Below are 24,258 nucleotides of genomic sequence, written 5' to 3' on the forward strand. Positions count from 1 at the left end.
ATCACATTTTTAAGGTCGTAACAGTCGTTTGTGGAGTGACCATATATTTTATGGTACTCGCAGTAATCGTTGCGGCTTCCCCCTTTTTTATTTTTAATGGGTCTAGGGGGTGGCAATCTCTCAGTGTTACAAATCTCTCTATATACGTCCACTATAGAAACTTTCAGAGGAGTATAAGAGTGATATTTTCTTGGCCTTTCGAGACCGAGTTCTTCCTTTTTCTTGGTTTCCCTTTCCCTCTCTTTTGTTGAGGGAGGGGGTCCGGGTCGCCAACTCAGGTCTCTTAATTTGGCGTTTTTCTCCATGTTGATGTACTTTTCAGCTTTTTCCTGTACATCACTCAAAGAGGTGGGGTGTCTTTTGGATATGGACTGCGAGAAGGGACCTTCTCTAAGCCCATTGACTAACCCCATTATTACTGCCTCGGTGGGTAGGTCTTGAATCTCCAAACATGCTTTGTTGAATCTTTCCATATAGGCTCGTAAAGATTCTCCGACCTCCTGTTTTATTCCCAGGAGGCTCGGTGCATGTTTCACTTTGTCTTTCTGGATTGAGAACCTCATCAAAAACTTCCTTGAGAGGTCTTCAAAACTAGTAACCGACCTCGGGGGGAGGCTATCGAACCACTTCATCGCTGCTTTCGATAGAGTGGTCGGGAAGGCTTTGCATCGCGTAGCGTCGGAAGCATCAGCTAGATACATCCGACTTTTGAAGTTGCTCAGGTGATGCTTTGGATCCGTGGTTCCGTCATAGAGGTCCATATCAGGGCTTTTGAAGTTTCTCGGGACTTTAGCCCTCATTATGTCCTCACTGAAGGGATCCTCTCCACCTAAGGGTGGTTCTTCTTGTTCGTCGCGGGAGTTGCGACTTTTGAGGGAGGATTCCAACTTTAAGAGTTTTCTTTCTAACTCTTTTCGTCGTTCCATCTCCTCTTTTAGGCTCTTTTCAGTTTCCTTTTGCCGCTCTCGTTCCTGCTCTAACTGCTCCAGGCGGCTGTGGACTAATCCCATGAGTTCAGTTACATGGGGTGGTCCTTCTTTTTCTGACTCGTGCCCTTCTGAGGAGTTTACCTTCGGGTTCTTTACTCCGGAAGTGCCTTCCCTGTGTTGATTATCGATTTCCTGGTGGAGGGTGAGGTCCACATCGTTGTTGCCTGTGTCCAGATTCTCTTGTTCAGAATCTGTCTCCACATGGCCTTCTTCGTGGGATCTATCTGCCATCGATGGATGATCTCTCGGGTCCCCGGCAACGGCGCCAATGTTACGGTGGGTAACCGGAGATTAATAAGATGGATGGCTTTGGTTGGCCCAATCGTCCGCGGATGGTGGCTTCCGAGCTGGTTTGCACGTTGGGGCCTCCTTCCGACTTGTATTCGTGAATGAATGGGGGGTGGTACCTGCAAAGACACTCCGATGCCTAAGTTAGCAAGGGTGTGAGCATGTCTAGAGAGTATTGGGCTTAGAGATACTTGAGGGGTGTCAGTGTATTTATAGTGGTGAGCCAATAACCACCGTTGGAGTAGTGCCATATTTTTAGGGTGTTAACCGTCCGAATATCTTAGGGAGGTTAAGATATGGCTCGATAAAGTAGCTAGAGAGATTTTAGGGGCAGTTACTCATTTGAATGAGTGCTTATCTGCCAACTATTCTCCGTCCCGACTTCTTGGAAGTAAGTCGGGTTTAACACCGACTTCTTAGTGTGAAGGTTGGTGCTTAGTAAAGCTCAATCCTCTGGACTAGGCCTTTTATTTGGACCTTGGACCTTTATTATTGGGCCAGGGTATGAACAGTACTTTTATAATTAAAAATTCAAACACAAAATAACTTATTTATAAGCTACTATTAATAAAGTCCTTATACTTTAAGTTTATTTTCTAAAAAAATTTATTTAAATTATTTACTCATACGGACCTTATTCAAACTAGGCCTAACAAACTTTGACTTCTGAAAGTTTCCTCAGTGCCCGAGGACCATACTTATATTGGTAACTGAACGTTAACCTTGGGATTAACTTTTTGCTGTTTCATTTGTGTTCTTTGGTTGGAGTTGGAAGTTGGAATGAGTGAAAGTGGGAGTGCAAGTAGTTTGGTAGCAGAGACTGTGTGGAAGGAAATCGAGTCTACACGCACAGGTTAACCGCTTCCTTCTCTCTCTCTCTCTCTCTCTCTCTCTCTCTCTCTCTCTCTCTCATGAATTGACCTTGCGTTCGTTTGATTAATGGTTGGAAGTTGAACTTTGGAATACAGTGAGCGATGACCAACTTTGGACGTAAGTAATTGAATTCATTCAATTTCTCTTGTCAATTAAGTGTTGTGTTTGAAAAGATTGCGAAACCCTCATGCTCACAGATTGCATTTTATATTTGGGAAGAACATGGAGGGAGCCGCAAGAATCGTGGATCAAAGAGGCGTTAGCAGGATATCTGGGAATCCAAGTGGGAGGTTCGTCTTTCAGGTTACAGGGGAATCCCCAAGGAAGAAAGATCACTATCTCTGTTTTCCTCATCATTTCTGCGCCTGCTATTCTTTCTTCTACGATGTTCTCAACAGACGCCAACAACTCTCTGTAAGCATTTTCATTTCCCGCTTCTTTTTAATTCCATTGCTTCTTATTCTTCTTGGAGTATGTTAGGATAGGTAAGAGAGAGCAGTAGAGAAGAGGTTTGTGTATTAGAATTGTGTTTTGGAATTGTGTAGGATACAAGATTCAAAGTATTTATAGATGTGATTATTGACTACTATTATAAATGCTAAGCTCAATACTTAAGCTACTATCTACTAACAACCAACCACAAAGAATAAATACTTATAAGCTTCTAATATTCTAATATTCTCTAATAGAGTATGTGTTTCAATGTATGTGTCCTCAGTGTAAGCATCAAATAGCTGCAAGACTTGCTGCGTCATTGGGAGTTTATGTCGAATTGAATGTCTCCGATGAGGAGCTCGCTCTCTTGCTTTCCAAAATATAGATACATCATACATACATATATACATAGCCCTTGCTTTCTTTATTTTTAGGGTAAGAAAATTTATCGTGGGGCAAGCAAGGAACATCTCATTTTTAGATTAGTTAAATTGTCAAGATGTATGTGTGCCTCATGGACAAGAGTTTTGTTTTGATCTAAGTATCTATCTCATTATTTCAATATTTTCTTGCTGATACTTGTTTACATTTTTGGTTGGGGTGTTGGGATGCACTTGCAAGAGATGGGTGCAAGATACAGGCCTTATTTTTGTCATTGAATTCACAGAATTGTGTATTACACAGTGTTCTGATGCCAACCGTAATAGCTGACCCAAATGTGTTGCATCCTATGTTTGGTGTGCATTGGAAACTGCTATCTAATTCCTATGGCACTAGAAAGCCTGAGTGATATATGTATTCATTGCTTGATATTGATCGAGTTCTAGGAAGGGACAAATTTCATGCAAATTGGAGGATTGATCCTTGCAAGAGCAAGAATGGCAGCAGGAAGAGTCCAAAGTCCCTCCCCACAAATTAGTCCAGAAGCAGCTGCCGGAACCATCAACTTTGCCTTCTTGTCGTTAATCTTGTGCCACAAGAACACAATCACAGTTCCCATGAACATGTCAATTGCAAAGTATGCCCCAACTAGGAATGGCACTGCCATTACCATTGGTAACGGCATCCATTTTGCTATCTTTTTAGGCGAGTGATCCCTCACCACGTTTACTGCCACAGCAAAAGCAAAGAATGCATAGCAAAGCTGCAAGCAATGATGAGGCAATGCTGAGAAGCCTTCAACACCTATAACTGCCATGTTTCTGTATATCAGTGCATAAGGAGCCTTGAATTCTCCATTAGGGTCTCCCACATTGAATGCCTTGTAGTACAAGAAGAAGCTCAGAGGAGCTGTTACACATCCCATTGCAATGCCAATTACTTGGCACATGAACATTGCTCTGGGAGAGGTTAAGGTGTAATGAGCAGTTTTGAAATCTTGCATCAGAATGCAAGAAACTGAAACCACTGATTTAATGACACCACAACCCACCAGTCCCGCCACAACACCATTTTCTTTCCCGCTCAAAGCTGCCATCACAAAGAGTGCAACTTTGCCATAGTTATACGCCATGTTTATGTCTGTGAGACCAGCTCCCAAAGCATTACAGAAGGCAAGAGCTGGAGCAAAAATGTAAGCAACCACGACAAAGTACCATTTGAGCTGGGGAAACATAAGCGGGATCAAAATTGTTGAAATGACTGTGAAAACAAGGTATCCAACTATTCCAATCCACATGGGAATGTTCTCCTTGAGGAACAACTCAGTCTGTTTAATGTTTCCATTTGGATACCCTTGCTGCTCAGCTGCTACTGCTGCAGTGAGAAAAAGACCTCAACATTAGATATCATATCTTAGTCTTTAGATGTTATATGAGGAAAAAGAGGAGGGCAAGCATATAGGTGTAAACGGATTAGTTTGACACTCACCGTTCTTTTGGTTCCGATCTTTATAGTGCTTCATCTTGTCAATTATGCCATTAACTGTGGCAACTAAAATCTTGGTGAAGTTGTATATGCCATCACCCAGGATTAGAGCAATTGACAGAAAAACCTTATAGCCATATAAGCCCTTCATGTTGGTTTCTTCTAGATTATCAGGGTACCATTGTCCTTTAAGCTTATCAACTAAAGGGTACATGACCCCATATGAGAGCACAGCTCCAAGGAGCAAAGACACATTGACGAGGTGAGAACAAATCATTCCTGCTCCCACATAAGTCATGCTGAAATCAAAGTAGAATCTGCAAAGTCAAAACGATAAGATTAGTAACATCTTGAGTGGAAGTGGAATGTTTCATTCCAAAGAAATTGGTACATGTTTGATGACAAATCCTACGTTTGCTTCCAAGCTTGCAATCCAAAGGTAGGGAACTGTTCAAATCCACAGTCTCTTATCCCTGAGAAGAACCACTTAAATAAACCCCATAAGAAACTGATGGAAAAATATTTCATGAACCCCCTCACTTGCTTCCTGCAATGTTACAATAAGAATCAAATCATTGCCTTAGATTTTTTCACAATTTATTACTCTCTGTTTATTTAATAACTGAAAAAGTGAGAAAATTAGTACACCCAGAAATTAATGTATCTGGATACAAATTATGTCTAGATTTACCAGAGATTTTGATGTACTAATTTTCTCACCCCATCAGTTATTATTAGAAAGAAGTAATACTAAATTCCGGATATGTGTTCCATACTTGGCCATTTTGTCACCCTGGGTATGAAAACCATTGATTAGAACAGCTGTTGCTAAGCCACTTGGATATGTTAATTGAAGATCAACTATCATGATCTGCATCAAAGGGGAAAAATTGCAGTAAGCCCGAGTAATTTTTCATCTGTCTCTTGATGACTTGGATGAGTTTACTAAACTTTCGCCTACTGGACCAGTTAGCCATATATATGAATAGAGAGGGACAGTATATAAACCATAAAATGTATTAAATTCATAATTCGTAATACTCAACCATGCCGTTAAGAAGTCTTGAAATTTGAATGATGTGCAAGTAATCCAAAATGAAGTATATAAATATATAAGATAAGGAGAATTTGAATGTTGAAAGGATGCAATATTATATAAAATATGGTATTGCATAACTCACTCATACCTTTCTGAGTGGGATCAAGACAAAAAGGCCAACAAAGCAAACCACAAAAAGGAAGCCAGTCATCCAACCAAATCCCGGTTCTTTAATGGCACCTGGACTGTTACCCGGAGTTCCCACCCCAGACAACTCATAAGTCTTCCTGTTTAATCCCAGTAGATAAGAAGCAAATCCTCCTGCAACATACACACATACATAGATCAAAATTTTGACAGGAAATTATATAATCATAAAAATTTGATGAAGCTTTTTAAGTTGGCGGTTAAAAACCTAACACAACCCTCTTCTTTCATCTTGTGATGTGAAGCTTTGCACAAAAGTTTAACATAGGTAGAGTTTTGACTAGAAATTACATAAGCAGAGGAAATTCATTAAATAATATGGAGGAGTTTTTTATATGCATAGTTGGTTCCAAACCCAGAAAAAGAATAAGGTTGTTTTAGGCTATTGACGTAGAAAATTGTCAAACCTTTGTGACATGGATATAGATAGATTCCAAAATGAATAGTAGGCTCTTACCTCCAATAGCAATGCTATAGCATGCAACAGCACAAGTCTGTATGATGGTGTTCTCTTGGCGGCTGAAGGGCTTCGACACAAAGCCAGCCTTTTGGAGAACCTTCGTCCAGCTCCGGACAAACACAAAAGCAAGGAGTGCAGCAGAGACATTCAGGTTGGGAACCATGCCAGTTGTGAGGTTGAGCTTCATGACTATTATGCTGTACATTATTCCAATCATCATGCTCACAAGCAACCCTCTCAGTGTTATCTGATCACTCCATTTCTGAGGCTGCAACTCAGCACCACCTTGCAGCTGAAGCTGGTCCTCGAAGTCACGGTCCCTCGCGATTTCGAGTTTGTTCTCTTCTCCTTCTTCCATTTTCGTTGCACTTGATGGGGAAAACATCATCTCTAGTCCTAGCTATATGGCCTAGTACAAACTTCAACTATCAGAGGTAAACTCAGGTTAGTGAAATACAATAGGTCCATAGATTTTATTTTATTTTTAATATATTATTGTTGTGTTGTTGGCGTAATGCCATAGAGAAAGTACTGAAAAACAACGGAATAGAATAGTGTAGTAGCTTACATCTTACCCTGATGATTTTGTTGGTTCTCTATTAGCCTTGCTTTCTGAATACACCATTAAAGAACTAATAAGATGATTTTTATCTGAAGAGGCACAGCTACTGCGTGGATTTTGTGTGGTGTTTGTACATATATAGAGCTTTGTTAACTAAGTAATAGGACACGCGGTAACTTTCTATGACTAGCTGTAGCACAATATAATAATGCTGATTATTGGCCTTTGTTCTGCAGAAAGAAATCTACAGATATCGAGAAATATAAACTTATTTAAAGAATAAGATAGATATAGCAATTTATAGAGACAATTTTTTTCTAATTTTTGTTCACTCAAATAGAAAAGTGAAAAAATGAATAAAGACATAATATTGTCTTTGTATTTTGTCCATTCTAACAAGGACAATTTTATGACAAAAGAGTTTTTGTGTGAAAAGAATGAAGATGGGTATATGTGCTTTTTAAAATTGATTTTTTAATCACATTTTTTTAGATAGATATCGAACTATCTATCGAAGAGAATCTTCATCTCTTCACTCTAGCATACGCCAATTAAACTTGTTTTAATTTTTTTTGTGTGTATATATATATATATATATGGAAAATAATAATTAAAAATGTGTTGGATTTGGTGGATGTTTGAACAAGTTGTAGTCAACTTGGTCCCTTGATGGTTTATATAGTTGGCTTGTGGTTGAAACTTCAACGGAATAATTGAATCCAATAATTAACCTGACAGGGCTTAGCTCAGCTACAATATGCACAACTAGACTTTTCAACTTCTTTTGATGCTAAGAATTTAGAAGTCCTTGTAGCACTTTGAGAGGGAAAAAAAAAATCAAGGGTTATTCTAATAACTGAAACCCTGTCCCAAAAAAAAAAATTATTCTACCACATTCAGAATCGGAATATGTAAATATATAGTAGTACAGGCACACGCACATATAAAGATGTCACTTCTCTCCACATACCAGAGAATTTCCCAGAAAGAATTTGATGCACATGCAAAAGTTGATGTTAGAATCAGCAAGTAGCTAAGTTAGTGAAAGATGTCACTTCTTTCCACATTCATTCTTTATTGGTTTGACTAGTTTTACCATCCTATTGACTTGCCTACCCTTTTTTGGAATAGTAATTTTTTTCATATTTTTTATTGTTACGGTTTATTTCATAGATTGAGTCTAAAATAATGATCGGTTCAAGAATGCCCTTTCTAGGACTGTCGTTCCATAAAGAATGTAACTTGAATTATATTTACATAGAATCTTGCGCATGTTTTGCATAGATTTGATCTCCAAACACTAAAAATAAAAAGCTTAACACATGCTTAAAGTATATTATCTCCCATAATTCTTGTTTTTTAGGCAAATATTCATTTAATTGTCGGAGTTATAAGTACATACTTACCATCATGTAATAAGAGTATATTTCTATAAAATACGAACATTTTGTTGAGTTGTCGTATCTATGTGTGGACACATTTTAGACATGACACTTATCGACAATCATATGTGTCTGCTATGTCTAACCATATTTTAATAAAAAATAAAAAAATTATTTCGGACACGCTTAGACACACCTAAATACTATTACGTATCAGCGTGTCCAGCATTATTCTTAATATATATTATTGAGATAAATTTAGAAATAGTATATATTATTTATTAAAATAAAAAATATTTTATATAAATAAAATAAGACTTTAAAAATAATAAAAAAATTAATTTATATTTTAATATCAATATATTATCAAAATATCATTACGATTATAAAAAAATACTTTATATTTTTTATTTTAAAATTTGTATGTTAACATGTCCCATATTGTGTCGTATCTCATATTCGTGTCAGTGCATCGTAGAGTATACTACAAAGTTCTAACAAATGTAAAATTCATTAAAAATGTGAGTAAAACATCCACCCCTCGCTAGTTGCATAAAAATCCCATTACTATTTTTTGTTAATTACGACAATTGACACGAGCAAATGAAGACAGGCTTCAACTAAAAAGAAAATAAGGAATTAGACAAATTCTTTATTGTACTTGATTCAGAGCACAATGCCATGAGGGAACAGGGCAGAAAAATTAGCAAAAATATTTGCGAATTTACACTGCCGTTTTGTTATATTAATCAATTAAAACGGTTGGAAACTCCAAACTCATGAGTCATGACCACCTTTCTATTTGTCATTCTTAAACATAAAAACAAATTAATCCACTCGTTTAAATATTTTATCATTACTATTTCTCTTTTTATTATTTTTAAAATAATATGAAATTTTGTAGTCCAAATAACGAAATAATTTTCTTAAAACAATTGTTATGGAATAAAAAATCCATCAAATCAAATGTTCTAACTGAAAATATCGATCGTTTAATTACTCTTTTATGAAAAGAAACCATTAGACAATTACTTTTGATATGAAAAAGTACATTTAGACAAATTACCTTTGGGCAGATAAAACTCGTCACAATTGTCTTTACGAAAAATTAATTTCTTTATCTAATGATTCGCAAATTTTCTCTAAATAAAACTACTAGTACATGATACATTAATATTATTTTTGACCTCTTGAAACTTCTCTGTATTATTATTCTGCCACTGAAAATTTCTATGCTTGATATTATAACATCTATGCTCTAAGTTAGGGGTATATATATAGTATTCTGAGGGTTACCTGAAATAGATGGATTTATGCCTAAATGTAAGGTCCAGATTTTTTTTTTAGAATGAGATGCTCTTCGTTTCCTCAGTAGGATGATGTTGTCCGAGCACTCTGGAGAAAATGGCGGGGAAAGCTGCAATGGACTCTAATACTTAAGTTAGCAAAGTTTTTAGGCAGGATTTTAGTAAATTGGAATTCAAAAAATACCTGAGAGTGCCATGATATTTATAGTTATGGGTGAACCAATAATCACTTTATGAAGTGGTTCCACCTTTGATAGTGGATAATTATTCACTTTTATTAGAAAAGTTATTGAGATCTCCTTTCTAGAGTAATAGGAGAGAAAGAGTTAGTTACTTATTTAAATAAGTAGGGCTAGGCCCGTATCACCGTGTTCAACTTCTGTGAGGTCGGGTAGGCCGTAATGTAGATATGCACATTGGTATTTGTAGAGTGTTAATTGGGCTTCAATCATTTTGGTCATGGCACTTAAAATGGGTCATAAACAGTACCCTTACTTGAAGTCGAGTTTCTGTAAGTCAGATTTAAGAATTCAATCAAGTTGGCTATTAGACCAAGCTAAAGGTGCGAGTAGGTCTTTCACGTGGACTTTTCGATTTAATCTGGTCAGAAAATCTGACGTGATTGGCCCTTGTAGAGGTCGAGTACTTGACGTGATTCGAGCTATTGTAACGTTTTCGTAACTTTTTTTTATTCTGTAACTGCTAGCATATTTTTTTCGGTAACCATGCACCATCGTTTAAAGTGAGTATTTTTACCTTTTTTTGCCTTTATTATTATATAAACCTAACTCTTCCTCTTTTTTGTTTTCTCATTTCGCAAAATCTCTTCCAAGAAAACTATTTCTATTGTTCTTATCTTCAGCATTTCCATCACTGTCAATTCTTGTTTTTGGTGATCTCACCTTCGATGTTGCTTCTTGTATTCTCTAGTGGTTGTTTCTTTCCAGGATTTCGTCATGCGCTATCTTATTCATCATCAAAGGTTAGTTTCTACTTCTTTTTACCATCCACAATCTTGTAGTTTTGTTGATTGTTATGGTATTTTGAATCTCTTCGGTGATTTCAGAGTTTGCTAGAGATGCTTTTTGATTTTGCAAAGTTGAATGATTTTGTAGTCATTTTGTAGATTTTGTTTCAAGAGTTTTCAAGAATGTCACTTGCTAGGAATATATTTGTGTATCTTGATTTGAAAATATGTCTTATGAGTAAGGGGTTTATTTTTTCCTAAATGGTATAATTGTTATGGCTACAATGGTGCCATTTAACGCTTTATTGATGTAGGCCTTTCTTTTAGTCATTGTTGTTGTTTAAAGGTACAAAAGATAGGTTCTCACGATGATGTATAATTTTTTTTATTTGTCCGATTTATAGCGTTGTCTGACTTGTACTAACTTAGTTGTTTTATTTTCCTTTTTGCTAGGTATATCTTCTATATGTCTCGGTCAGTAGTGCAAATTGCCTTCAAACATTACTACTGATTTAGACTAGGTAGATAGCACAATACTAACTACTGTGTCTGTAGTTGATAGAAAAATATTGGAAGAGTTCTGACTTAAGCATAAAATTTGTATGGGATAGGAGGAGGAAGAAAAGTATGTATTAGAAGCTCCTGATCTCGAAGAGAAGATTTGCTATACCCGTTAAAACAAGTCAGATGAGCAGTTTCTCTTCATGTATGAGTGCCTTTTCACTAGGTTAGGAGTATGACTTCCTTTTACCGACTTTGAAATGGATGTTTTGTTGGCTTCTAAAGTTGCCCCAACCTAGCTTCACTCCAACTCTTGCGGTTTTATAAAAGTGTACTAGTTGGTTAGTTGTGAGCTCGACCTTCCCATGTTGCTTAAGATCTTTTTCTACCTCTTTCAGTTAACAAAACTTTTTAGCTCTAAGAAACAACAATGAGCCTCTTTCTGAACTATTATAGGTAAAAAGGTATTTTCTATATTTGAGGATTCTTTTCATGATTTCAAGAACTATTATTTTAAAGTCTTTCCTACTGCAGGTGCTCGACCTTTATATATATATATATATATATATATATATATATATATATTGTTTGGGTTAATGTTCAATTTCGTCCCTGAAAGATCATGCGATCTTCATTTTTATCTTCGAATGATTTTTTAAATCAAATTAGTCCCTGAAAGATAAACTGTTAGTCAAATTAATCCTTTCGTCAATTGGATGATGATGTGTAACGTTAAGTGCCACATGGCATGATGACGTGACACGCCACGTGGTAGGTCAGTAACACGTGGCACGCCACGTAACAGGTCAATGACACGTGGCATGCCACGTGTCACTTAACATATAAAAATTTTTTTATTAGTCAAAATAGTCCTTGAAAATCCAGATGTAAGTCATTTTCATCCCTCAAATTTTAAAAATTAGTTAAACTAGTCCTTATATAATTTTTTTTATAATATTAAATTTATAATATTTTTCTATACTACTAATTTTAATATTATTTTTTAAACATTAATAAAAAAAATTCTCTTTACATAAAATAATAAAAATAATTAAATTTTTATACAAATTGTAATTTTTATGTGAATTTTTTTATTTAAATGAGTTTATCAAATTATTGTTGATTATATATTTAAAAATTTAATATTTTAAATTTTAGTAAATAATATAGTAATTATTTTAAATTTTAAATCTTTTAAATTTTTTAAAATTATAATTTTTATTATTATTTAATTTATATAGTAAAACTCAATAATTGAAAAACTGGTTTATGGAATCACTTTTTGAATCTTAATATTCTAATATAATTTTTTAAATATTTCATTTAAAACAAAAGGAATTTTATTTTAATACGAAACATATCTATTTATATAATGTACTAGTGCAGAGTAGTCTGTATTATGCTTAGGTATAATATTTCCTATTTCATTTTATCTCATTAATTTGTGAAATTAAAAGAAAAATTATATAATCTATCTCAAACATACGAAACACACAAAAATTTATTATGATGTTTGCACGTATTACGCTTAAGAAGCAATTCATTTATAATAATAATAATAATAAACCAACAAATTTTCAATATTTTGTAAAGTTTGGAATTGAAGCAAAATTTGTGGATCTTCTTGAATTTTGACTCTAAGTATCACTACCATTACCTCCTATATATAAGTAATACCGTAATGAAAAAAAAAAAGATGTAGTAGAAAAAAAATAGTGGTATAACTTTGTTTAGGTTAACATACATAAATTTTGATTTTGAGCATATAACTTTGTTTAGGTTAATAAATACATACATTTTAATTTTGAGTATATATATATTCCAGCAAAATGTAGTAATGTAACAAAAAAGGTTTTAGAATAGAAAAGAATAAGAGAGATTTTGAGAAGAATTAAAAGAGAGAGATAATTTTATAAAGAAAAAATAAAAAAATTATATAAGGACTAGTTTGACTAATTTTTAAAATTTGAGGGATGAAAATGACTTACGTCTGGACTTTCAAGGACTATTTTGACTAATAGAAAATTTTTTTTATATGTCAAGTGACACTGACCTGTCACGTGGTGTGCCACGTCATCATGCCACGTGTCACTTAACGTGACACGTCATCATCCAATTGACGGAAGGACTAATTTGACTAATAGCTTATCTTTGAGGGACTAATTTGATTAAAAAATCATTCGGGGATGAAAATGAAGATCGCGTGATCTTTCAGGGACGAATTTGAACATTAACCCTATATTGTTTGTACTGGAAAGAGGTGTCTGTAGTCCTTAAATACAATTTTGATGATCCTGATGAGTTAGAGCAGAATATTGTGACCTTATTCTAAAAGAGTTAGGGCCGATCTTCTCATTTAGACACAAAAATAATTTTTGCTAGCAAAATCGAGTTATGTTCAGATCAAGCTAGGTAAATATGTTTGTTTTGTAGAAAATTTTCTATGAATTTAGTAATTGGTTGTTAAGTCTTGTTTTTCTTAATAGAAAAAATTACTAGTGGCTTCGGCCATTATAATAAGCTAAGGCAGACAAGAAGAAACGAGGTTGGTTGTCATGCTAAGTTGAAAAAGGCTAGCAAGTCAGGTGACCTTGGGACTTCCTCTCCTCAGCCGGTTCCAACCTTTTCCCCAGTTGGGAAGTTAGCACAACCTGCCCCTCCTCTACAAGTTCGGGTATTGGTCATAAGCGCAAAACACCCTCCAACAAATATGACAGCATGTACGACCAAGGATTTGATGTTGTTGCTTGCAGCGAAGAGTATATTCTCCCTGGGAGCTCTATAGTTATGGATGATGTTGCTGTTAAGAAAAATATTGAAATGATGGCTAAGGGAGGGATCTGAACTACTATCATTTGTACTACTCTTCTGAAAAAGCTTTGCCAAACCTCCCTCAATGCTACGCAGAAAGAAGAGGCCGACCTTTGAAAGGAGGTGGATGAGCTAAAAAAAGACCAAAAACATGTGGGAGGCTAAGAGGAACACTTTTAAGTCGGATGCTTCTATGATGAGGGTGATGGTTAAAGATTCTGACACCAAGCTTGACAAGGCGGAGGATTTGAAGAAGAAAGCAAAGGAGAGCTATACTTGAGTCTACGGAGAGAAGCTTGAGTTGATGTCTGAGTTAAAGGAGTTGAAGGGTCAACATGAGCAGTTGGAAGGATCTATTGTTAAGGGCATGGATGAGCCTGTAGAAAATTTAAAGGCCCAATTTTAGGTAATTTCTCCAGGAGTTGATATCTCTGCCATTGATCTCAAAAAAATCGTGGTTGGTGGTGAGATTATCTCAATTCCAAAGGATGATGAAATCGCTCCAACTCCTCAAAATCTGAAAACTTCTACCCTAGCCGTCGAAGAGGTCCCTCCTCCGACTTCTGCTGAAAAGGTCGTACAAGTTGCTCCTGGTGAAGAGGTCGCTCAGGATGCTGATATGGGAGCTCCTCAGCCCAAGAAGGACATCGCTCACTCTACCGATACTGAAGCTGCCTCTTAGTCATTTTCATCTTTATTTTGATGGCCCGATTTGTGTGTCTTATGAACAATTTATTTTGTAACTTGTTGATACTGTTTTGCCCTTTTTCAGGCTTTTATAGTACTTTGTTGCAATTACTTTGCCTTTTTATACTTAATATTTTTAGGATTCTTGTATCATTTTTATAATATAGTATTTGAATTTAGAAAGGTTCTTTACAAGTCATTTCTAAACGACTTGATTTCCTTACACGTATTATTTTTTGGTCAAGTCATTTTTCTTGAATTGGTTTCAACTTGACTTAGTGACATGTTTATATACAAATCATTTTTGAAAGTATTTTGATTGCATATAATTTGTTTGGGCACAAATCATTTTCTTTAAAACATTATTTCACTAGTACAACCTCGTCTATCTCGTTTGATGTGAGTAGTTATAAGGTTTATTTAATGATTGATTTTATGCAACTAATTTTAGATCCGAGTTGTTTTAAAACTCTACGACCTGTTTTAAGTACAACTTGTTTAAGTTGGGTCCCTCTAAAGTATCAAATCATCTTTGTAGCCATTGGACTTCGTCACCTTGTCAATTGTGCCCCTACTCGAGGTCAAACTTTATGAAGTCGGGCTCAAGCAGTTCAAGTGGGTCGGATGGTCAAGTCATATTATTAAGGTTGATTTTTCATGAAGCCTTTCAATGCTTTGTTTGACTCGAGTTGTTTCTATAGTGATGGAATTTTATACGACTTGTTTTTAATCTGAATCTATCAGAACATACAATTATTTTTTACTTGATTTCATTCAACTCATGAGTTCGTGTTGTTTTAAGTTGTCAGGTCATATTATAACCATTGGACACCAACTCGAACCTCATCGCTTTATCCAAGCGACCATTTTAAAGCTCGGCCCGTGATTTTTGCACTTTGTCGAACATGAATTTGCGCCTTAGGTGAAGGGATTATATGCTTATTCCCTCCCATTTCTAATTTTTTCAAGGTTGTCATCCTTGTATACGATACAACTTGTTTTGCCCGAGCTATTTTAAAGGACTTGTTCAAAGGCAAAGTCCGAAGCCTTTTTATCTTGTTTGTCCGACCTTAAGAGGTTTGTTATTAAAAGAATTAAAAAGTTTGTGAAAAGGAAATATATTATTTATTCAAACGATTTACAAGTATTTACTGGTTGCTACCAAGAGTTTTAAGTTATCCTAACTCTTAGCTCTTCCTATAATACCTTGTTAAAATCCTTTTCAGGAAAATCATCTTGAAAAAAAATTATGAAGTCGGGAAAAAGAGTACACTAGGAAGCAAGATTTGTTGTGGTATCTTTTTATAGTACAAGCATGTCACGACCTGGAAAACTTGTCTCCCTTGATGTCAGACACTTTGTAGTAACTTTTTTTCTCTAAGACTTCAGTAATCTTGTAAGGACCTTTCTGGTTGGCTGCCAGTTTTCTTTTACCCGACTTCTGCACTTTAATGTCATTTTAGATTAGGATGAGGTCGTTTGTGGCGAAATTCCTTCTTATGACTTTTCTTGTTGTTCCTAGTTGCCATTCTTTGTTTTGGTGCCTCCTCTCTTATCTGAGCTTGTTCTTGAACTTTTGGAAGGAGGTCAAGCTTTTTTTGTCGGCCTAAATATTGTCAATATTGTTGTAGAATCTTACCTTTGGACTTTTTTCATTGACCTCAATAAGGATTATCCCTTCCATACTATATGCAAGTCGGAATGGAGGTTCTCCCATCGTGGATTGAAGAGTTGTTCGATATGTCCATAGAACTTAGGAGAGTTCTTCAGCCCATGCTCCCTTTATATCTTGTAGTCTTCTCTTGAGCCTCACCAATATGACTTTTTTTGTAGCTTCTACTTGTCCATTGGCTTGGGGGAGTTATACTGATGTGAATTGATGTTTAATTTGTAGGCTTGCCACCAAGCTTTGAAATGTTAAGTCGGTAAATTGAGTACCATTGTCAGTGGTAATGGAAAATGAAACTCCAAACCTCGTGATAATATTTTTGTAAAAGAATTTTCGACTTTGTTGAGATGTGATGGACGCTAGGAGACCTGCTTCAATCCACTTAGTGAAGTAATTGATCCGTATTATGAGGTATTTTGCTTACCCGAGAGCTGGTGGTGCTATATGGAAATTATCATAAAGCTGACAACGTCGATATTTCTTAATGAAATCAGTCGCATCTTACTTCAAGGTCGGCCAGTAGAAGCCATCTCATAGCACTTTCTTTGCCAGTGATTTTGCCCCTAGATTATTTTCACAGATACCACTGTGGATTTTATTTAAGACTTTTCTATCCTTAAGGTCGGAACACACTTTTAGCAAGGGAGTAGATATTCCTCTTCCTTAGAGGACATTGTGAACTAGAGTATAATTATGAGCTTTCCTTATTAACCTCTTTGCTTCTCTTTCTTCTCTGGGAAGGATATCGAATTTTAAATATTCGATAATGTGGGTCATCCATCCCAAATTCATGTTGGAGATCGTCAATGAGTCCGGTTTATCGACTTTCTTCGCTACTGAAGGTGGTTGTAGGATTTCCTGGATCAGATTTTTATTATTGACTCCTGACTTTGTGCTAGCTAGCTTAGAGAGAATATCCGCTCACATAATTTACTCCTGAGTTATGTGTTTAACTCCAGATTTTTGAAACATGATCAATTGGGCAAGTGTTTCTTCCAAGTACCTCTTCATATTAGGGGTAGAAGATTAGCGTCAATGGGTGCCAATTTAACTAACAAAGACCCCCCCACATTATCGATCCAAGTAGACATAATGACTCAAGATCACCCAATTCTTTAACCTAGGCCAAGAGTGCTAAAATTCTACTCTAAAGACAAACTAAGCTTTTTATTAAATACTTGGTGTGCATAAAAGAAAAGCATAATAAATTGCAAGAATAATAAAATCTAAAACTACCAAATACAAGAAAATAATAATAATAACTCAAACAAGTATTAAGAAAACATAAAATATCAAATTGTATTAAAAGAAAATAGAATTAACAAGAGACGTCATAAATCAAAATCAACCAAAATTAGAGAACCTAACAAGTAAGACCAAGAAAATTAAGACATTAATTCAAGGAAATATAAGCAAATCTATCCTAAAACAAGAATTAAAACCTAAACTAACGGAAAAACTAAACCTAAAACCCTAAATTCTAAAGAGAAGAAAGAGCTTTTCTCTCTAAAAATCTAACCTAAAACATGACATAAAACTCTACTTACGGATCTCTCTTTGATCCTTCTTGAGTCTTGCATCATATACTTCAAAAATAAATCACGTGCTGACAGCCATGCGTACGCATCTGCCATGCATACGGCGCAACTTGAGATTCATGCGTACACATAAGGCATGCGTATACGCAACTTGAAATTCATGCGTACGCATGGCCATGAGAAACTCCAATCTTCATTTCTTCATGAATTCTCCATTTTTGCATCCTTTTTCTCCACTTCTTCAAGCCATCCTTGCCTTTTAAGCCTGAAATCACTCAACAAATACATCAAGGCATCAAATGGAACTGAAGTGAATTAAATGTCATAATTTTTTTAAGCATAAAAATCATGTTTTTCATTATTAAGCACAATTGGGAGAAATTTACAAAACTGTACTATTTCAGTGAATAAATGTAAGATAAGTTGATAAAATCTACCCATTTCAATCCAAAATTTACTGTAAAATTGTGGTTTACCAATAATGACTCTTCCAAAAATACAAAAAAGCAAAAGCAAACATATAAGAAATTTCACATACCGCGCAAGCAATGAAAGAGTAAGTTTTCTTCAAAAAAGAATATGCAAACATGACTAGAATCACCATTTTCATGCACAAGAATAGAAGTTAAAAGTATAAAACCCTCCTTTGAACCTTTACGCATCAAAGGAGAATGCACCAACAAAGTTATAGGCCAAAATGTAGAGTCAGTCACCGTCCTCTTTCTCTCATCGAACTCATAGCTAAGTGATAGTCATGAAAATACATATCACCTCCTCCTTGTGTTGATTACCTATGGAGCCAAGTCATGATAATTGTAAAACCCGGTTAATTAACGGCTAATTAACCCATAAATGAGAATTTATTCTAGAAAGCCTAAAATGTGATTTTTATGGCTAAATGTGATAGAGGAGACTAAGACGAGAATTTTGGTACCAATTTTATAGAATTCGGACCAAGATTGGACCGAACGGGCCAAACTGGGCCAACCGGACCCAAAGTGGGCCCTTGGCCCAACATAACTAAACCAAAACCCTAGTTTTCAGCACTCTCTCTCCTCACAACACTAAAAAACACGCTGAAAATTGAGAGAAAGGGAGGAAGAACACTCTCTCAAGTTCTCTCCCTTGGTTGATCTTCAAACCACCATAACTTTTGATCTAGAGCTCCGATTACCGCTCCGTTTGTGGCCACGCGTTCACCGCGGAGAGCTCTACAAAACCCATATAATCAATCTTGAGGTAAGCCACAAGTTTCTGTTCGAAATTCCAGCCCTTATTTTCGAGTTTCATGGGTGAAATGTTGAGATTTTGGGTTTTTTGATGTTATAGGACCCAACTCTCTTGAAAGAGAAGGTTAATCTTGTCTCCTTGGACCTTAGAATAGTGTGATTTGTGGTTTTATGATGTTTGGATATTGAGATGTTGTGTATGGGTATGATGATTGTGGCTTAGGTTGTATATATGTGAATATTGGAGCATGATTGGTGATATTGAAAAGCTTGGAAAGGGTTTGGTGGTGAAAAATCTGTTCTTGGAGGTTTTGAGGCCTTGAGAGCTTGTGGATAAGTGGTTTGGAAGTGCTCCGGTTGAGCTTGGGAAATCGGCTAAGGTATGGTTTCGGTTTCCCGTATCTAATATGTAATGTGGTAGGAAATACTTAGGCTAGAGGCCCTAAGATAGGCATTGAATGGTTGATGTTGTTAAATGATTGAGATATATGATGTGGTCATATATGTGATGATGATTATTGATGCCTTAATGGTATGATGTATGAGAAGTATGCATGTTGTGATATATGCTTGATGATTGGTTATGGTTGAATTGTGGGTTGAATCATGTTGATGGTGAATATGATATTGATTATGTATAATGATGGTTAATTGGAATTGGTGTTGTTGAAAATTGGCATGAGGAAGAGTATATGATATGTCAATGTGTTTGGGTTTGAGCCACTTGGGTGAAGTGGGTTAAAATGATGAGATAGTGATTTTGTATATTGTGGTAAAGTGTCAATGTGTGAGTTGAGGAGGCTTGATGTTGAATTTGATATATTTTGATTGATTTCAAAGAAAAGGGATGAAATTGGCATGTTTTGATTGATTTTGAAAAGAGTTGAAAATGGCTTGTTTTGAAAATGGCACTTGGTGGTCTTGTATGAAAATTATGGTTTTTGGGCATACTTTGGCGGAATATAACTTGGACTACGGATCTCTGTTTTGTACCAAATCTGTTTAGAAATGAAAGTGGATCTGGGATGTCCATGCCGTTCGAAGGACGGGTGAAAAATGATTTAAAATGAGGAAGTTATGTCCATTGGAAGATAGGGGTTTAAATCTATGAATTCTGCAGCTTTTAACTTAGAAAATTTTTAGCAGAATGACCCCTTGCGCGTGGGCGCACCTGGCGCGTACGTGCCGATCTTCCAGAAAGCGCCACCCACGCGTGCGCGTGATGTGCGCGGGCGCGCCGATTGTGCTGCACCCAATGCCCAGCCATTTTCCAGAGAGTTATGCCAGAACTGTGCCAGTGTTGTGCCTGGGGTACGAGAACACCCGCGCATGCGCGTGGTTGACGCGTGCGCGTCGATTGGCAAATTTTTAATCCACGCGTTAGCGTGCATGACGCTTGCGCGTCGATGAGTTTTCGACGCCATCCGCGTGTGCGCGTGGAGTGCGCGTACGCGTGGCCCTGTTTTCATTCAAAGTTGATTTTTGAGTTTTAAAAGCCAAATCTCATACTTCTAAGCCTCCGATCTCACCACTTATGTCTTAAATCATTATGATATGTCTAGCTATGAGAAGAAGGGCTAGTAAATGTGGTAACTTGCGAGTGAAGCAAGGGAAAAATGAATGATCAATGAGGATCATTGATGATTATGTGAGATATGGAGGATGGTGGTGGAAGTGCTTGTTATGCCATTGGCCGAAGGGCCGTAATTGTTCATGAATTGGCTGGTTCTGGATTGAACCGTGAGCTGGAATAGCTGTGTATGCTAGGAATATTGGCTGGTTATGGATTTAACCGTGAGCCGAATGGCTGATATGGATGTTGATCCATGGATGAGAATTCATGCATGTTTATGTTGAATTATTGATAATTGTGATTTGCACTTCCACTATCTGAGATACGAGTTTTCCTGGGTAGTAGCAGTGGCTAGCCACCACGTGCTCCAGGTTGAGACTTGATACTCTGTTTACCCTATGTCGTCAGGGTGGCCGGGTGATGAGCGGATAATTTGTACGCTTTTTGGCATTGTTTTTAGTATGTTTTTAGTATCTTTTAGTTAGTTTTTATTATATTTTTATTAGTTTTTAGTTAAAATTCACTTTTCTGGACTTTACTATGAGTTTGTGTGTTTTTCTGTGATTTCAGGTATTTTCTGGCTGAAATTGAGGGATCTGAGCAAAAATCTGATCCAGAGACTCAAAAGGACTGCAGATGCTGTTGGATTCTGACCTCCCTGCACTCGAAGTGGATTTTCTGGAGCTACAGAAGCCCAATTGGCGCGCTCTCAATGGCGTTGGAAAGTAGACATCCTGGGCTTTCCAGCAATATATGATAGTCCATACTTTGCCCAAGATTTGCTGGCCCAAATCGGCGTTCAAAGTCACCTCACGAAATCCCAGCGTTAAACGCCGGAACTGGCACCTAAATGGGAGTTAAACGCCCAAACTGGCATAAAAGCTGGCGTTTAACTCCAAGAGGAGTCTCTACACGAAAATGCTTCATTTGCTCAGCCCAAGCACACACCAAGTGGGCCCGGAAGTGGATTTTTATGTCATTTACTCATCTTTGTACACCTTAGGCTACTAGTTTTCTATATATAGGACCTTTTACTATTGTATTTGAGATACATCTGGGAATCTTTTGATCATGTTTTTATGATTGAACCCTCTTTTGGGAGGCTGGCCATTCGGCCATGCCTAGACCTTGTTCTTATGTATTTTCAACGGTGGAGTTTCTACACACCATAGATTAAGGTGTGGAGCTCTGCTGTACCTCGAGTATTAATGCAATTACTATTGTTCTTCTATTCAATTCCGCTTGTTCTTTGTCCAAGATATCACTTGTTCTTCAACTTGATGAATGTGATGATCCATGACACTCATCATCATTCTCACCTATGAACAAGGTGACTGACAACCATTCTTGTTCTACAAGCATTTGAGGCTTAGTGAATATCTCTTGGATTCTTTAACCGGAATCTTCGTGGTATAGGCGAGAACTGATGGCGGCATTCAAGAGAATCCGGAAGGTCTAACCTTGTCTGTGGTATTCTGAGTAGGATTCAATGATTGAATGACTGTGACGTGCTTCAAACTCCTGAGGGCGGGGCGTTAGTGACAGACGCAAAAGAATCACTGGATTCTATTCCGGCCTGATTGAGAACCGACAGATGAATTCCGCTATGACCGTGACAGGGCATATGCAATCGCTTTCAATGAGAGGATGGGAGGTAGCCACTGACAACGGTGAAACCCTACACAAGCTTGCCATGGAAAGGAGTAAGAAGGATTGGATGAAGACAGTAGGAAAGCAGAGAGACGGAAGGGAAGGCATCTTCATACGCTTGTCTGAAGCTCTTACACCAATGATATACATAAGTATCTCTATCTTTATCTTTATGCTTTATTCGTTTATCACTATACCCAATTGAGTCTGCCTGACTGAGATCTACAAGGTGACCATAGCTTGCTTCATACCACCAATCTCCGTGGGATCGACCCTTACTCACGTAAGGTATTACTTGGACGACCCAGTGCACTTGCTGGTTAGTTGTGCGAAGTTGTGTTTATGCCATGGTATTGAGCACCAAGTCTTTGGAGCCATTACTAGGGATTATTTGTGTATTAGAAAGTATTGATCACAATTTCGTGCACCAAGTTTTTGGCGCCGTTGCCGGGGATTGTTTTTGTGTATGGACAACTGACGGTTCATCTTGTTGCTTAGATTAGGCATTTATTTTTTTCGAAATTCTTGAAGATGAATTCTAGAGTTTCATGATGATTTGCTGAAATCTGGCTGGCTGTAAAGCCATGTCTAATTTCATTGGACCGAGGTTTCAACTTATTATCACAAGAGCTTGTTGATCTTGCTTTTGGAGCAGTGATCTGCTAAGGCTTGGCTGGCCTTTGGCCATGTCTAGTATTTTGGACCGAAGCTTTCTTTGAAAGCTTGGCTGGCTGTGAAGCCATGTCTAATTCCTGGACCGGAGTCTTAGACTAGCATTGCACTGATTCCTGGAATTCTCATTAAGAATTTTGATATCTTTTTCACTTAATTTTCGAAAATCACAAAAAAATTTTACAAAATCATAAAAACCAAAAATATTTGATGTTTCTTGCTTGAGTCTAGTGTCACATCTTAAGTTTGGTGTCAATTGCATGCATTCATTCATGTGTCTTAAGATCTTCAAATAATTCTTGATGATTTCTTACTCTGATCTTTAAATTCTTTTGACTTGAATGTTTATGTGTCTCATATAGTGTCAATGGTATACAAACTGCTAAGTTTGGTGTCTTGCATGCATTGTTATTTGATTCTTGTTGCATTTTGATTGTTAAAAATCCAAAAATATTTTTAATTTGTGTCTTTTCAAGTCAATAACACAAAGAATTGAAGATTCAGAACATATTGCAGAGGAATTATACAGAAAAAGCTGAGCATTCGAAAATGCCCAGTGAAGAAGACAGACTGGCGTTTAAACGCCAGCCAGGGTACCTAGTTGGGCGTTTAACGCCCAAAAAGGGTGCATTTTGGGCGTTAAACGCCAGAATGGATACCATTCTGGGCGTTTAACGCCAGGATGGTGCTAGGGGGAAGATTTTGTTTTCAAAATCAATTTTTTTTTCAAGTTTTCAAAGTTTTTCAAAATCAAATCTTTTTCAAATCATATCTTTTCAATCAAATGTTTTCAAAACTAATTTCTTTCCTTTTTCAAAGATACTTACTAACAATTAATGATTTAATTGAACATCTCAAGTATATTGCCTTTTCTGTTGAGAAAGGTTTAATGTTTGAATCATATCTTTTCTTGTTAGGCAAGTCATTTATTTTTTAAATCAAATCTTTTTAAAAATTGTTTTCAAATCATATCTTTTAAAATTGTTTTCAAATCAAATCTTTTCAATCATATCTTCTTAACCACATCTTTTTCAAAATAAGTCTTCAATCAAATCTTTTTAATTTCTAATTTCAAAATCTTTTTCAAAAATCACTTGATTTCTTTCTCACTTTTATTTTCGAAAATCAATTAAGTGTTTTTCAAAATGTTTTCAAAATCTTTTTAATTTAATTTTCAAAAATTACCTTCCCCTCTTCCCACATCCTTCTATTTATGGAGTACTACTCCTTCTTAATGCACAATTCGAACTTCATCCAATTAAAGTTCGAATTCTTCCCCTTCTTCTTTCTTCTATTTTTCTTTTCCTCTGACACCTCAAGGAATCTCTATACTGTGACATAGAGGATTCCATATCCTCTTGTTCTATTCTCTTTCATATGAGCAGGAGCAGAGACAAAGGCATTCTTGTTGAAGCTGACCCTGAACCTGAAAGGACCTTGAAGAGAAAGCTAAGAGAAGCCAAAGCACAACTCTCTTTAGAGGACCTGACCGAATTCTTCAAAGAAGAAGAACTCATGGCAGCCGAAAATAACAACAATGCCAACAATGCAAG

General features: G+C 36.4%; 2 protein-coding genes across 5 annotated transcripts; one reads left to right on the forward strand and one right to left on the reverse strand.

Annotated features, from left to right (window-relative positions):
- The first annotated feature begins 1,954 nt into the window (after nt 1-1,954).
- LOC130948203 (uncharacterized) lies at nt 1,955-21,394 on the forward strand. 3 transcript variants are annotated; one of them, XM_057876915.1, is made up of 5 exons: nt 1,955-2,130; nt 2,246-2,267; nt 2,348-2,564; nt 10,339-10,390; nt 20,954-21,394. In XM_057876915.1, exons 1-5 carry the CDS (start codon nt 2,058-2,060, stop codon nt 21,034-21,036), a joined length of 447 nt encoding a protein of 148 aa, XP_057732898.1. In that variant the 5' UTR covers nt 1,955-2,057; the 3' UTR covers nt 21,037-21,394. The 3 variants fall into 3 exon arrangements, with proteins under 3 accessions (XP_057732898.1, XP_057732900.1, XP_057732899.1); XM_057876917.1 differs by lacking the exon at nt 20,954-21,394 and adding an exon at nt 10,829-11,295; XM_057876916.1 differs by lacking the exons at nt 10,339-10,390; nt 20,954-21,394 and adding an exon at nt 2,869-3,105.
- LOC130948202 (metal-nicotianamine transporter YSL1) lies at nt 3,409-6,545 on the reverse strand. 2 transcript variants are annotated; one of them, XM_057876914.1, is made up of 6 exons: nt 6,155-6,545; nt 5,639-5,811; nt 5,228-5,322; nt 4,864-4,998; nt 4,455-4,768; nt 3,409-4,337 (listed from the first exon to the last, which is right to left on the reverse strand). In XM_057876914.1, the coding sequence occupies exons 1-6, from the start codon at nt 6,543-6,545 to the stop codon at nt 3,409-3,411; spliced, it is 2,037 nt and encodes a 678-aa protein (XP_057732897.1). The 2 variants fall into 2 exon arrangements, with proteins under 2 accessions (XP_057732897.1, XP_057732896.1); XM_057876913.1 differs by having other exon boundaries at nt 3,409-4,340.
- Nucleotides 21,395-24,258: the final 2,864 nt, after the last annotated feature.

This window comes from Arachis stenosperma, chromosome 9 (genome assembly GCF_014773155.1).
Source record: "Arachis stenosperma cultivar V10309 chromosome 9, arast.V10309.gnm1.PFL2, whole genome shotgun sequence".
Classification (NCBI taxonomy): domain Eukaryota; kingdom Viridiplantae; phylum Streptophyta; class Magnoliopsida; order Fabales; family Fabaceae; genus Arachis; species Arachis stenosperma.